Source organism: Scyliorhinus torazame, chromosome 5, assembly GCF_047496885.1.
Source record: "Scyliorhinus torazame isolate Kashiwa2021f chromosome 5, sScyTor2.1, whole genome shotgun sequence".
Lineage (NCBI taxonomy): Eukaryota > Metazoa > Chordata > Chondrichthyes > Carcharhiniformes > Scyliorhinidae > Scyliorhinus > Scyliorhinus torazame.
The window spans coordinates 113,601,659-113,614,082 of NC_092711.1; the positions used below are offsets into that span (position 1 = coordinate 113,601,659).

Here is a 12,424-nt window from a genome sequence, read left to right on the forward strand (position 1 = left end):
TTGATTCCCTGAACGCCATTTTCAAACACTGTATCAAAAGAAAAATCAAATCTCCTCTACCCCTCTGGCTCCATTGCCAATTACCTTAGAGGGACTCACTTTCTGTTAAAGAGCCTGTCAACCTCTCTCATCCACTTTCCTGAAAGTGAACATATTTAATCAGGAAAAGTCCAACAAATTCAAATATTTTCCTGTTAAAAGTTTATTGACGAAACAGGACATGGTTAAAAAAAAACTAACAGAAAATTACTTGAGGATCAAAGACAACCAAACAGGATGTTCACAATGTTCTGGTCCCAAATGATTTCCCTTCGGCTCCTCTGTACCCTGTTCCCGTGACACCCCCCCCCCCCCCCCGCTTTGGACACAGGGGCACTGAACCCTGGAGGTCACATCATCATCAGCCCTGTCACCGCCCCCCACCCCCCCGCCCCCGCCCCCGAAACCTGATTAGTTGGATGTCCAATTCCCACTCAGTCCTCCAGCACCTTCCTGTCTCTATTAACGATGCCCATGGCAGTTCCCCAACTGGGGTGCAGGCCCCGTTATTCTCAGCTAAATTCAGCCCTCAGCTCCATCACCTGGCTGTCATTGACATGAGCAATAGAGACTGAAAGGTGCCCGAGGCTCAAATAGGAAGATAAAACTTGTGGATTAGGACCCCCATAAAGGTCAGCAACTTCTTATAAAAAGTCAAATTCCCAGTCAATAAATTAAAGGATCACACGACGGGACTTCCAAGTTTTATGACTTTTAATACAACAAACAAACAAACTAGAAGCTACTTTAACTCGGAAACCTACACATTAAACTATAAACTAGAACTTTGCCCTTTTACGCAATCTAAAATCACACTCCACGAGTATAGTTGCTCTGTCCTGGAAGTCGAAACTTAATTGTCTCAGAACCTGTCCAAATGATGATTCATTCCTGAGAATCTACTTCAGTTCTTCGACCAAGACACCAAGGAAAAAAAGGGAGAATAGAATAGAATGTGAACTGGCAAAATACATAAAAATGGACTGTAAAAGCTTCTGTGGCTACGTAAAAAGGAAACGTTTAGCTCAGACAAATGTTTGTCCATTACAGATAGAGTCAGGAGAATTTAGAATGAGGAATAGAGATCCCTGCAGCCACCTCGTTCAACACTCTGGGATGTAGATCATTAGCTTTTGGGGATTTATTCACTTTCAATCCCATTAATTTCTCCAGTATGACTTTTCCACCAATACTAATCTCTGCCAGTCCCTTGGTTCTCTGGTGTTTTGGGGACAATTTCTGTACCTTCCTCTGTGAAGACAGACACACATTGTTTAGTTTCTCTGCCATTTCCTTACTCCCCATTACAAACTCTCCTGTCTCTGCCTGGAATGGACCCACATTGGTCTTTGCTAATCTTTTCCTTGTCACATTCCTGTAGAAGCTTTTCCAGTTGTTTTTTATGTTTCTCCCCAGTTTGCTCTCATCAGTTTCTTGGTCCTCCTTTGCTGAATTCCAATCGATCTAATGGAATCTTTTAACTTTTCATGTTAGCTGAGGTTGCATCACTTTTCCTGTTGGATTTTTGTTCCTTAAAGGAATCTATATTGGTTGTATATATGCAAAGTAAAAGTCACAAAAATCCCAGAGGACCATAGGCTGCTCCCCTTTGACAGAGAGAGAGCTGACTGGTGGTGATTTAACCTGAGGGTCAGCACACCTCAGGCGAGGGGCCTGGTTGAGAAGGCGGGGCCTTCATGAATAAACTCAGCCAGTATGAGAGTTGAATCCTCACTGCTGGCCTTGCTCTGCATCATGAACCAGCCGTCCTGCCAACTGAGCTAACCGACCCTCTGATAAAGATGTAATAATTCCTTAAACATGAGGTATTCCCTGTACCAATCAGTTTCCCAGTCCACCTCAGACAACTTGCCCCTCACACTCTGATACTTTCCTTGTGAGGGACATCCAGATAACTTAAACAAAGGAACCATGTAACCACCAGGGCCCATCTCCATGGCAACGTGGCACGCTTTGGGGGGTTTGAAACAGAAATGGAAACTAAATATCTTCAAACTTCCAAACATCCTTTCACTGTGTGATCCTTGTGCAATTTGATGCCAGGTATTAGCAACAAGGCTCAAAGATCAACAGCCCACTGCAGGCAAAGTGGTGAGACCAGCCAGTGCAGCAGAAAGAAACCCTCTGTAGAGATCTACTATGAGGATTTAGTGAGGAGCTTGCGACACTAAAACTCAGTAGAAATTTGAGTTAAAACCTCTCGGATGCAAATAAGAATCTTTTATTGCCTCTATTTGATTACAATTAGGAGTCACTTAAATCTTATTCTCTGATAAGTCCGGCTAGCAAAAGGACTTAAAGAGAAGCAACTTGTACAGAATTTAACTTTCAAAATAATACATAAATGGTTTCTTGCTTACGGCAAACCAGCTTGCATTTACTTCAAGAGTTAGACTGGAAAGGTGAAAGTATGAAAAATAGAGACAGCGAATAGTTTAGGTCAAAGTATAGATGATTCATGAATAAAGATGGCCGCACGGACCATCACGGTTATAGGAAATCATATCAGCCTTTAGCCCTCTATCTGCACCTCTATGTCATTCTAATTGGTTTGGATTAAAATCAAATGTATTTGATTCGACGGTTAGCTGTCAATCCTCAATGTGCATCATTCGTTCTAAATGTTTCATGTCTGAATATTTGTGTATGTTATGGAATGCGATTCTATGGTTATTATCAAGTCCAGTTCAAACTGGACTTCTGCTGACTTCGCTATTATCCACATTGTGGACAATAGCGCCTTAATGTTGCTATGGTGCCTGCCCTGTCCTTGGAGTGATAACTGGTACAGCTTGTGTTTTAATGCCACACTGTCTTGAACATGTATTTGTTAGAACAATGGCTTTCTCCTCTCAGCTCAGTAAACGTGCTGTTTTAATCTACAATGAAATTATGCATAAGTCAGGCTGTTTTGTGTCTCTGTTGAAGCTAGTTGAAGCTATGTGTTTTGAGATGACCTGAGATTATGAGTGCTGAAATCCTTACTTTAAAATGGGTATTAAAACTGGGGCTTAATATTTATACTAAATAGCCTTCTTTTACCTATCAGGTATGTTAGAAAATAGTTGGTTTCCATCACCCTCCGACCACCCTCACTGACCACCTGTCAGAATGAACAAAATGCAGTCCTGGATGTAGAGCAGAAACAACAACAGCAGAATCCAACCCCTGTAATCGATTGTGAAATTGTCGGTGTCACTGCAGGTGCGATTAAACATGCAATTCCGTCTCACATTGAGAGGTGGACGGCCTCTCCCCAATGTGAACTCGCTGGTGTGTCTGCAGGTGAGATAACCAAGAGAATCCCTTCCCACACTGAGAGCAGGTGAATGGCCTCTCCCCAGAGTGAACTCGCTGGTGTGTCCGCAGGTGAGATAACTGAGTAAATCCCTTCCCACACGGAGAGCAGGTGAACGGCCTCTCTCCAGTGTGAACTCGCTTGTGTGTCCGCAGGGTGGATAACTGAGTGAATCCCTTCCCACACCGAGAGCAGGTGAATGGCCTCTCCCCAGTGTGAACTCGCTGGTGTGTCCGCAGGGCGGATAACTGAGTGAATCCCTTCCCACACCGAGAGCAGGTGAATGGCCTCTCCCCAGTGTGAACTCGCTGGTGATTCTGCAGGGTGGATAAATGTGCAAATCCTTTCCCACACTGAGAGCAGGTGAATGGCCTCTGGCCAGTGTGAACTCGCTGGTGTGTCCGCAGGGTAGATAACCGAGTAAATCCTTTCCCACACTGAGAGCAGGTGAATGGCCTCTGGCCAGTGTGAACTCGCTGGTGTGTCCGCAGGGTAGATAACCGAGTAAATCCTTTCCCACACTGTGAGCAGGCGAATGGCCTCTCCCCAGTGTGAACTCGCTGGTGTGTCTCCAGGGTGGATAACTGAGTAAATCCTTTCCCACACTGAGAGCAGGTGAATGGCCGCTCCCCTGTGTGAACTCGCTGGTGTTTCTGCAGGGTGGATAAATGTGCAAATCCTTTCCCACACTGAGAGCAGGTGAATGGTCTCTCCCCAGTGTGAACTCGCTGGTGTGTCCGCAGGGTGGATAACTGAGTAAATCCCTTCCCACACTTTGAGCAAGTGAATGGCCTCTCCCCAGTGTGAACTCGCTGGTGTTTCTGCAGGGTGGATAACTGAGTAAATCCCTTCCCACACTTTGAGCAAGTGAACGGCCTCTCCCCAGTGTGATTGCGTCGATGAACCTCCAGCTCAGATGGGAATCTGTATCCCTTCCCACAGTCCCCACATTTCCACGGTTTCTCCATGTTTTGGGTCTCCTCACATCTCTCCAGGCTGAACAATCAGTGGAAGCCTCGTCCACAACACAGGTACGGTTCCTCCCCGCTCTGAATATTGTGATGTTTTTCAGGCTGTGTAACTGGTTAAAGCTCTTTCCACAATCAGTTCACTGGAACTCTCACTCGAGTGTGTGTTGTGTGGGTCTCGGTGCTTTTCCAGTCACACTGATCCTTCCACAGTCAGTTCACTGGAACACTCTCACTCGGGTGTGTGTTGTGTGGGTCTCGGTGCTTTTCCAGTCACACTGATGTTTCCACAGTCAGTTCACTGGAACACTCTCACTCGGGTGTGTGTTGTGTGGGTCTCGGTGCTTTTCCAGTCACACTGATGGTTGAAATATTTAGCTGACAGTTCAGGGAAACATTTCTCCTAGATTCAAAGGCCGATGATATCCAGGTTCCAAGGAAGGGAGTAACTGTCAGATCGAGACGTGACATTTGAGATTTCTGTCTGTAATTCTTCCTCGTCTAATATCCTGTAAAAACAATTTACAAAATTTGTCACTGTCAGTACAGGATAGAAACTCAGAACAGACAATTCTAGTTTCTATGGCACATTTTTTCCTCTCTCTTATTCCCCGAAAGCTGTAACTCTCCATCCCACACACTCCCTCCATTCTCACTCTGCTGTATCTCATATTGACCCTCCTAATTCTCCTGAAGGTGCTGATTCAGGCTGATTGACAGATCCATGCTCACAGCTTCCTGTCCAGGAGATCACAACAGTTTTAGCTGCAGTCGGCCATTCGGCCCATCGAACCTGAACCATCCAATGGGATCATTGGCAGATCTACCTCAGCACCGTTTTCCGACACTATCCCCCATATCCTTCGACGTCTACAATATCCAGAAACCTCTCAATCTGTGTCTTGAAAATACTTGGATTACTGAGGCTCCAGAATCCTTGGGGGTAGAGAATTCCAAATCTTCACCACATCGTTGAGTAAAGGGGCTGGTTTAGCACACTGGGCTAAATCGCTGGCTTTTAAAGCAGACCAAGGCAGGCCAGCAGCATGGTTCGATTCCCGTACCAGCCTCCCCGAACAGGTGCCGGAATGTGGCGACTAGGGGCTTTTCACAGTAACTTCATTGAAGCCTACTTGTGACAATAAGCGATTTTCATTTTCATTTTTCATCTCAGCTTTCTGTCCATTTACCTGCCAGTTCCGCATAACACTCGCCATCCTCATCAATCAGAAATCTGTCTGGGGGTGGGGAGGTGTCAGGCATGTGATACGGGTTTGGGAGTAGCTGCTTTTCCGCAGGTTCTGGTGCCACTAACTTATAATCTGACACTTATCCTGATTGCCTGGCACTCATCTACCTAATCCTTGAATTCATATTTGTTATCATGTCCCTGGAAGACTTCAGGGTTCGGTCTGGTAGGATTATGCTGGAAAAAGTGAAGAAATCATGAATAAAACAGCGCAGGTGGATTCAGCGGGAATGGAGCCGCCTTTTCAACATGGCGGCCTGACCCTCAGGAGGACTCTCGACCACACTCTCTCTGGGGCTCTCTGGGAGGCGGCAAAAATTATAACTGTCAACATTATCCGTGTTATTGACCAGAGGCGGAGTGCGCTGACTCAATATCTGTGAGCTCATGAGGACCACCTGCAAAACGCCATGAAGAGGTTCGATGATCCGGAGGAGAGAATCCTGAACATTCAGCAAGATGCCTCCTTGACGGAGGCAAGAATTCAATCCTTTGAAAACCAGCCGAGTGGCTGGCGCAGGTCCTGGAGAACTTGGAGAACTGAAGGTCAGAGAAAGAACATCCGAGTCGTCGGCCTGTCAGATGGTCATCATAGAATTTAGAGTGCAGAAGGAGGCCAATCGGCCCATCGAGTCTGCGCCTTAAAAACAACACCCCAGTCAGGCCCATACCTCCCCCCCCCGCCCCCCCCCTATCCCGGTAACCCAGTAACCCCACCTAACCTTTCATTTGTACACTAAGGGCAATTTATCGTGGCCACCTAGGTGGATACCTAACCTGCACATCTTTGGTCTGCGGGAGGAAACCGGAGGAAACCCACGCTGACACGGGGAGAATGTGCAGACTCCGCACAGACAGTGATCCAAGCCGGGAATCAAACCTGGGACCCTGGAGCTGTGAAGCAACTGTGCTAACCACTGTGCTACCGTGCTGCCCATAAATGATGTTTTTTTCTGTCCATTCAGTGTGGAGGGTAAGGCTCCCGTGAGGTTCTTCGAGGACCGACTGCCACGTTTTCTCAAGCTGGATGGGAAGCCTGCGCGTTTCAAATTAGAAAGGGTGCATCGGTCTTTGAGGCTGAGGGATAGTTTTCATCCCAGGCCTGTAATCATTCACTTCCACAACTTGTGAGAATGTCCTGGAGAGGGAACGGCGAGGTGGCATCTGGCTCCAGGAAGGAGTGAGGATTTACTTCTTACAGGCCTTTTCGGCAGCAACACAAACAAAGCGACGAGGCTTCGATGAAGTTCAAAGACAGCTCCAGCCTGTGGGGAGTGAATTACTTCAGGCTTTATCCTGCAACCCGAAAAATGATATCCAACAACTCCGTCAAGTCGTTCAATAATCCAACTATTGCCTTGGCCTTCATTAATTCCATGAAGGGCCAGGATCTGGAGGGATGGTTTGCAGCTCGGACAAACTCAGGTTCTAATCCGGATTCTTACCCTGTCATGGTGTTGTCTGAATTTCAGAATCACAGAAATACACATAGGGACAGGAGTAGGCCATTCAGCCCCTCGAGTCTGTCCTGCCATTTAGTGAGATCATGGCTGGTCTGTGACCCAACTCCATATCCCTGAATATCTTTGCTTAACAAAACTCTACCTCAGATTTAAACTTAACAACTGATCCAGCTTCACCTGCTGTTTGTGGGAGAGAGTTCCAAACCTCTCCCACCCTGAGTGTGAAGACGTTCTTCCCAACATCTCTCCTGAACGGTCGAGCCCTGATTTTTAGACAATGATCCCAGTTTTAGAATCTCCAACCAGTATAAATAGTTTATCTTCATCGCCCCTGTCTTTCCCTGTTAATATCTTAAATACTTCAATCAGATCACACCTTAATCTTCTCAATTCTAGCAAAAACAGGCCTAATTTGTGTAATCTCTCCTCAAAATTTAACCCCTGTATTCCATGTGTCTTGGCATATCATCTTAGTAAACCTGTGTTGCACTCTCTCCAAGGCCAAAATATCCTTCCTAAGGTGTGGTGTCCAAGTGGGATCTTGTATAGCTGCAGGACAACCTCGGTGTCTTTATATTCCAATCCTCCAGATGGGCGGCATGGTTGCACAGTGGTTAACACTGCTGCCTCACAACTCCAGGGTCCCAGGTTCAATTCCGGCCTCGGGTGACTCTCTTGTGTCTTTCTCCCCGTGTCTGCATGGGTTTCCTCCGGGTGCTCCGGTTTCCTCCCACTGTCCAAAGACGGGCAGGTTAGCTGGATTGGCCATGCTAAATTACCCCTTAGTATCCAAAAGGTTAGGTGGGGATAGGATGGAGGTGTCGGCTTAGCCAGGGTGCTCTTTCCAAGGGCCGGTGCAGACTCGATGGTCCGAATGGCCTCCTTCTGCTCTGTATATTCTCTGATTCTATGTAAATGCCAGCATTCCATTCGCCTTTTTGATTATTTTCTGCACTTGTTCCTGGCAGTTTAGGGATCTATGCACCTGAACCCTCCAGACTCTTTGCCATCCACTGAACTTAACCTCTTTCCATTTAGAAAGCTCTCTGTTCTATTCTTTTTTGGTTCAAAACAGATAACCTCACACTCGATTACATGGAATTCCATTTGCCACAATTTTGCCCATTCACCTAGCAATTTGATGCCATCATCTAGGCTGTCCATCATGCCATCTAACTTTGTATCATCAGCAACAGTAAAGAGGCCCTTCCTCCCATTGAGTCTGCACCGACACTCGCAAAACACCTGACCGACCTGATTCCATTTGCCAGCACTTGGCCCATAGCCTTGAATGTTATGACCTGCCAAGTGTTAACCCAGGTACTTTATAACCCACCTCTACCACCCTCCCAGGCAGTGCGTTCCAAACCGTCACCATCCTCTGGGTAAAAAGGTTTTTCCTCAAGACCCTATAAACCACCTGCCCCTCACCATGAGCTTGCATCCCCTTGTGACACCTTCAACTGAGAGGAACAGCTGCTCCCTATCCATCCTGTCCAAGCTCCTAATAATCTTGTACACCTCAATCAGCACCCCCCCTCCCCCCCCCCCCCTCCTCCACCAGTCTTCTCGGCTCCAATGGAAAAAACCCAAGCCTATAGGATAACTCAGAAAATTGAAAGGAAAATACAGGATAATCCAGGAAACTACAAGCTGGTGAACTTTACATCAGTGGTAGGGAAATTATTGGAGAGGATTCTTCAAGACAGGATTTGCGCCCATTTCAAAGCAAGTGGACGTATTAGCGAGAGGCAGCATGGTTTGTGAAGGGGAGGTCGTGTCTCACTAACTTGATCGGGTTTTTCGAGGAAGTGACAGAGATGATTGACGAAGGTAGTAAGCCCCTTGGCAGTACAGAAGGTGAAGTCACACAGGATTTGAGAAGAGCTGATAAGATAGGTATAGCATTGGCTCGGTCATAGAAGACAGAGGGTAGCAGCAGAAGGGTGCTTTTCTGAATGGATGGCTATGACTAGTGGTGTTCAGTAAGGATCAGTGCTGGGACCTGTGCTTTTTCTAGTATATATAAATGATTTGCAGGAAAACGTAATTGGTTTGATTAGTAAGTTTGCAGATGACACAAAGTTGGTGGAATTGCGGATAGCAATGTGGACTGTCAGAGGATTCTGAAGGATATAGATCAGTTGGAGACTTGGGCAGAGAGATGGCACATGGAGCCAAATGTGAGGTATTGCATTTTGGAAGATCTAATACAGGAGGGAAATATACACTAAATGGCAGAACCCTTAAGAGTATTGACAGGCAGAGGGATCTAGGTGTCCAGGTCCACAGGTCACTGAAAGTGGCATCGCAGGTGGAGAAGGTAGTCAAGAAGACATACGGCATGCTTGCCTTCTTTGGCCGAGGAATTGAGTTTCAAAATTGGCTAGTCATGTTGCAGATTTATAGAACTTTTATTAGGCCACACTTGGAATATAGTGTTCAATTCTGGTTGCCACACAACCAGAAAGATGTGGAGGCTTTGGAGAGGATACAGAAAAGATTTCCAAAGATGTTGCCTGGTATGGAGCGCATTAGCTACAAGGATAGGTCAGAGAAACTTGGTTTGTTCTTACTGGAATGACGGAGATTGAGGGGCGACCTGAAAGAAGTCTACAAAATTATGAGGAGCATGGACAGAGAAGGTAGTCAGAAACATTTTTCCAGGGTGGAAGAGTCAATTACTGGGAGACACAGGTTTAAGGTGTGAGGGGCAAAGTTCAGAGGAGATGCATGAGGGAAGTTGTTTTTACACAGAGGGTAGTGGATGCCTGGAACTCACTTGCCAGAGGTGCTGGTGGAAGCAGGTACGATAGTGACATTTAAGGGACGTCTTGACAAATACATGAATAGGTTATGAATAGAGGGATATGGACCCCGGAAGAGTAGAAGGTTTTAGGTTAGATGGGCAGCATGGTCGGTGCATCCTTGGGAAGGCCGAATAGCCTGTTCCTGTGCTGAATGTTTCTGTGCTCTTTGTTTGTTCATCCAACCTCTCTTCATAATTTAAATGTTCCATCCCATGCAACCTCCTCTGCACTGTCTCCAATCACATCCTTCCTATAATGTGACGAGCAGAAATGCTCACAGTAATGTCCCATATGCCTTTTTCACCACCCTATTAACCTGCCCTTCCACGTTCAGAGATCTCTGGACAAACACGCCAAGGTCCCTTTGTTGCTCAGAACTTCCCAGTGCCATGCTGTTCGTTGAATACTTCCTTGTCACATTACGCCTTCCAAAGTGTGTCACCTCACTGTTTAGGTTTCAAATAGGGGCAGCACGGTAGCATAGTGGTTAGCACAATTGCTTCACAGTGCAAGAGTCCCAGGTTCGATTCCCAGCTTGGGTCACTGTCTGTGCAGAGTCTGCACGTTCTCCCAGTGTGCGCGTGGGTTTCCTTCGGGTGTTCCGGTTTCCTCCCACAATCCAAAGATGTGCAGGTTAGGTGGATAGGCCATGCTAAATTGCCCTCAGTGTCCAAAATTGCCCTTAGTGTTGGGTGGGGTTACTGGGTTATGGGGATAGGGTAGAGATGTGGGCCTGGGTAGGGTGCTCTTTCCAAGAGCCGGTGCAGACTTGATGGGCCGAATGGCCTCCTTCTGTACTGTAAATTCTATGATTCTAAGTCCATTTTGCCACTTTTCTGCCAATTTGACCATACCGTCTATATCTTCCTGTTACCCAAGACACTCAACCTCACTGTTAACCACCCGGCCAATCTTTGAGTCATTCGCAAGTCTCCCATGTGGGATCTTGTCAAATACTTTATTGAAATCCATGTAAACTACATCAACTGCACTGCCCACATCCACACATCTGGTCACATGCTCAAAGAATTCAATCAAATTTGTTAGGCATGACCTCTGATAGTGTCATGCTGACTATTCCTGATCAAACCTCTCCAAGTGGAGATAAGAGTGCATCAGAATTTTCTCCAATAGTTTCCCTGCCACTGACATGAAACTCACTAGTCTGCAGTTCCCTGGCTTATCTCTACAACCTTTCTTTTTTTTTTTTAATTTAGAGTACCCAATTATTTTTTTCCAATTAACGGCCAATTTAGCATGGCCAATCCACCTAACCTGCACATCTTTATGTTGTGGGGGTGAAACCCACACAGACATGGGGAGAATGTGCAAACTCCACAGACAGTGACCCAGAGCCGGGATTCTAACCTGGGTCCTCAGCGCCACAGTCCCAGTGCTATTGACTGCACCACATGCCACCCATTCTACAATCTTTCTTAAATAGTAGGACCATATTAGCTGTTCTCAAGTCCCCTGGCAACACCCCCGTGGCCAGAGAGGGATTAAACCTTTGGGTCAGAGCCCCAGCAATCTCCTCCCACAGCATCCTGGGACTCAATTCATCCAGAGCTAGTAATTTAATAATCTTATGGGCGGCACGGTAGCATAGTGGTTAGCACTATTGCTTCACAGCACCAGGCACATGGGTTTGATTCCGAGCTTGGTTCACTGTCTGTGCAGAGTCTGCACGTTCTCCCCGTGTCTGCGCGGGTTTCCTCCGGGTGCTCAGGTTTCCTCCCACAAGTCCCGAAAGACGAGCTTGTTAGGTGAATTGGACATTCTGAATTCTCACTCTGTGTACTCGAACAGGCGCCGCAGTCTGGCGACGAGGGGATTTTTATAGTAACTTCATTGCAGTGTTCATGTAAGCCTCCTTGTGACACTAATAATAAAGATCATGAATGGGTCGAAGGGCCTCTTTCCGTGCTGAAAGACACTATGACTGTAAAGATAGAGGTGGTAGAAGGAGGGAGGGAATGACTTTATAGAGAAACTGCCAAAGCCCCAACATTCACCAGCGCTAAGGACACACCTTAGCTCCCTTTCCAATCTGAAAGCAGCCTGAGCTGGATTTACATTCCCCTTAATTGATCATTGCTGGGCGATAATCCTGTACTTCCTCACCTCACACCACTGTGACAGCACCTTCACTACACAGACTGCAGCAACTGACCAAACATCACCTTCCCAGTTATTCCTGAAGGCACCGCCTTCCCAACCTGGCCCCTTGCCTGAGGTGTGGTGATCCTCAGGTCACATCACCGCCGGTCAGCTCTCTCCCGGGACCAGGCCCTGGTTCACAGCCGCCATCTTGGGGAAGCAGGACGCATGCGCTGGCATCTTGGCGATGCAACACCTAGTGGGCGGGGCCTGCAGGTTTCTGTTCCCAGCCGGGTCCTAGTGCCCGCCTGAACAATTAATTGCAACAGGTTTTAAAAAAGTTTCACCCACGCCCAGGCTGAACCTCCTGTTTGTAGCCTGGAGGTGTCTGTGGGTCTCGTTTACATTCAGTGTGAGAGGCTGCAGCCTCTATATAGCTACCTGAAGGGGATTAAAAGCGTTTGATTACATTTCGG

The 12,424-nt window shown here is 46.9% G+C and overlaps 1 protein-coding gene across 2 annotated transcripts; it reads right to left on the reverse strand.

The window, feature by feature from the left end:
- Positions 1–735: 735 nt before the first annotated feature.
- Positions 736–12,158, reverse strand: LOC140419471 (uncharacterized). 2 transcript variants are annotated; one of them, XM_072503343.1, is made up of 2 exons: positions 12,032–12,158; positions 736–4,835 (listed from the first exon to the last, which is right to left on the reverse strand). In XM_072503343.1, exon 2 carries the CDS (start codon positions 4,324–4,326, stop codon positions 3,271–3,273), a length of 1,056 nt encoding a protein of 351 aa, XP_072359444.1. In that variant the 5' UTR covers positions 4,327–4,835; positions 12,032–12,158; the 3' UTR covers positions 736–3,270. The 2 variants fall into 2 exon arrangements, with proteins under 2 accessions (XP_072359444.1, XP_072359443.1); XM_072503342.1 differs by having other exon boundaries at positions 11,973–12,158.
- Positions 12,159–12,424: the final 266 nt, after the last annotated feature.

Coding starts and splice junctions, on each gene's coding strand:
- LOC140419471 (XM_072503343.1), bottom strand. CDS start 4,326: ATGGAGAAACCGTGGAAATGTGGGGACTGTGGGAAGGGATACAGATTC.